Raw genomic sequence first — 391 nt, forward strand, 5'->3', positions numbered from 1 at the left:
AGAGAAACCGGAAAAAAAAGAAAAAGAGAAACCTGATAAGGCTAAAGAGAAACCGGAAAAAAAAGAAAAAGAGAAACCTGATAAGGCTAAAGAGAAACCGGAAAAAAAAGAAAAGGAGAAATCTGATAAGGCTAAAGAGAAACCGGAAAAAAAAGAAGAAAAACCTGATAAGGGTAAAGAAAAGCCAAGTGAAACTAAAAAAGATGACAAAACACAGAAAACCGAAAAAGCCCCAAAACCTGAGAGTAAAGAAAGGCCACAGAAAACAAAGGAGCCTGAGAGTAAAGAGAAACCCGAAAAGAAACCTAAAGTTGAAGATCAACAAAAACCTGACAAAGCACGGAAACCCGAGGGTAAAGAGAAACCCGAAACGGCAAGGAAACCCGAGGGT

General features: G+C 38.4%; 1 protein-coding gene across 1 annotated transcript; it reads left to right on the top strand.

Moving 5' to 3' along the window:
* Positions 1-2: 2 nt before the first annotated feature.
* Positions 3-388, top strand: LOC106873682 (uncharacterized; the record flags this gene model as incomplete). Its single annotated transcript, XM_014921148.2, has 1 exon — positions 3-388. A coding segment is annotated over one exon (386 nt), but the record flags the coding sequence as incomplete, so codon positions are not given.
* Between the last annotated feature and the right edge of the window lie 3 nt (positions 389-391).

Source organism: Octopus bimaculoides, unplaced genomic scaffold, assembly GCF_001194135.2.
Source record: "Octopus bimaculoides isolate UCB-OBI-ISO-001 unplaced genomic scaffold, ASM119413v2 Scaffold_36414, whole genome shotgun sequence".
In the NCBI taxonomy this organism is placed as follows: Eukaryota; Metazoa; Mollusca; class Cephalopoda; order Octopoda; family Octopodidae; genus Octopus; species Octopus bimaculoides.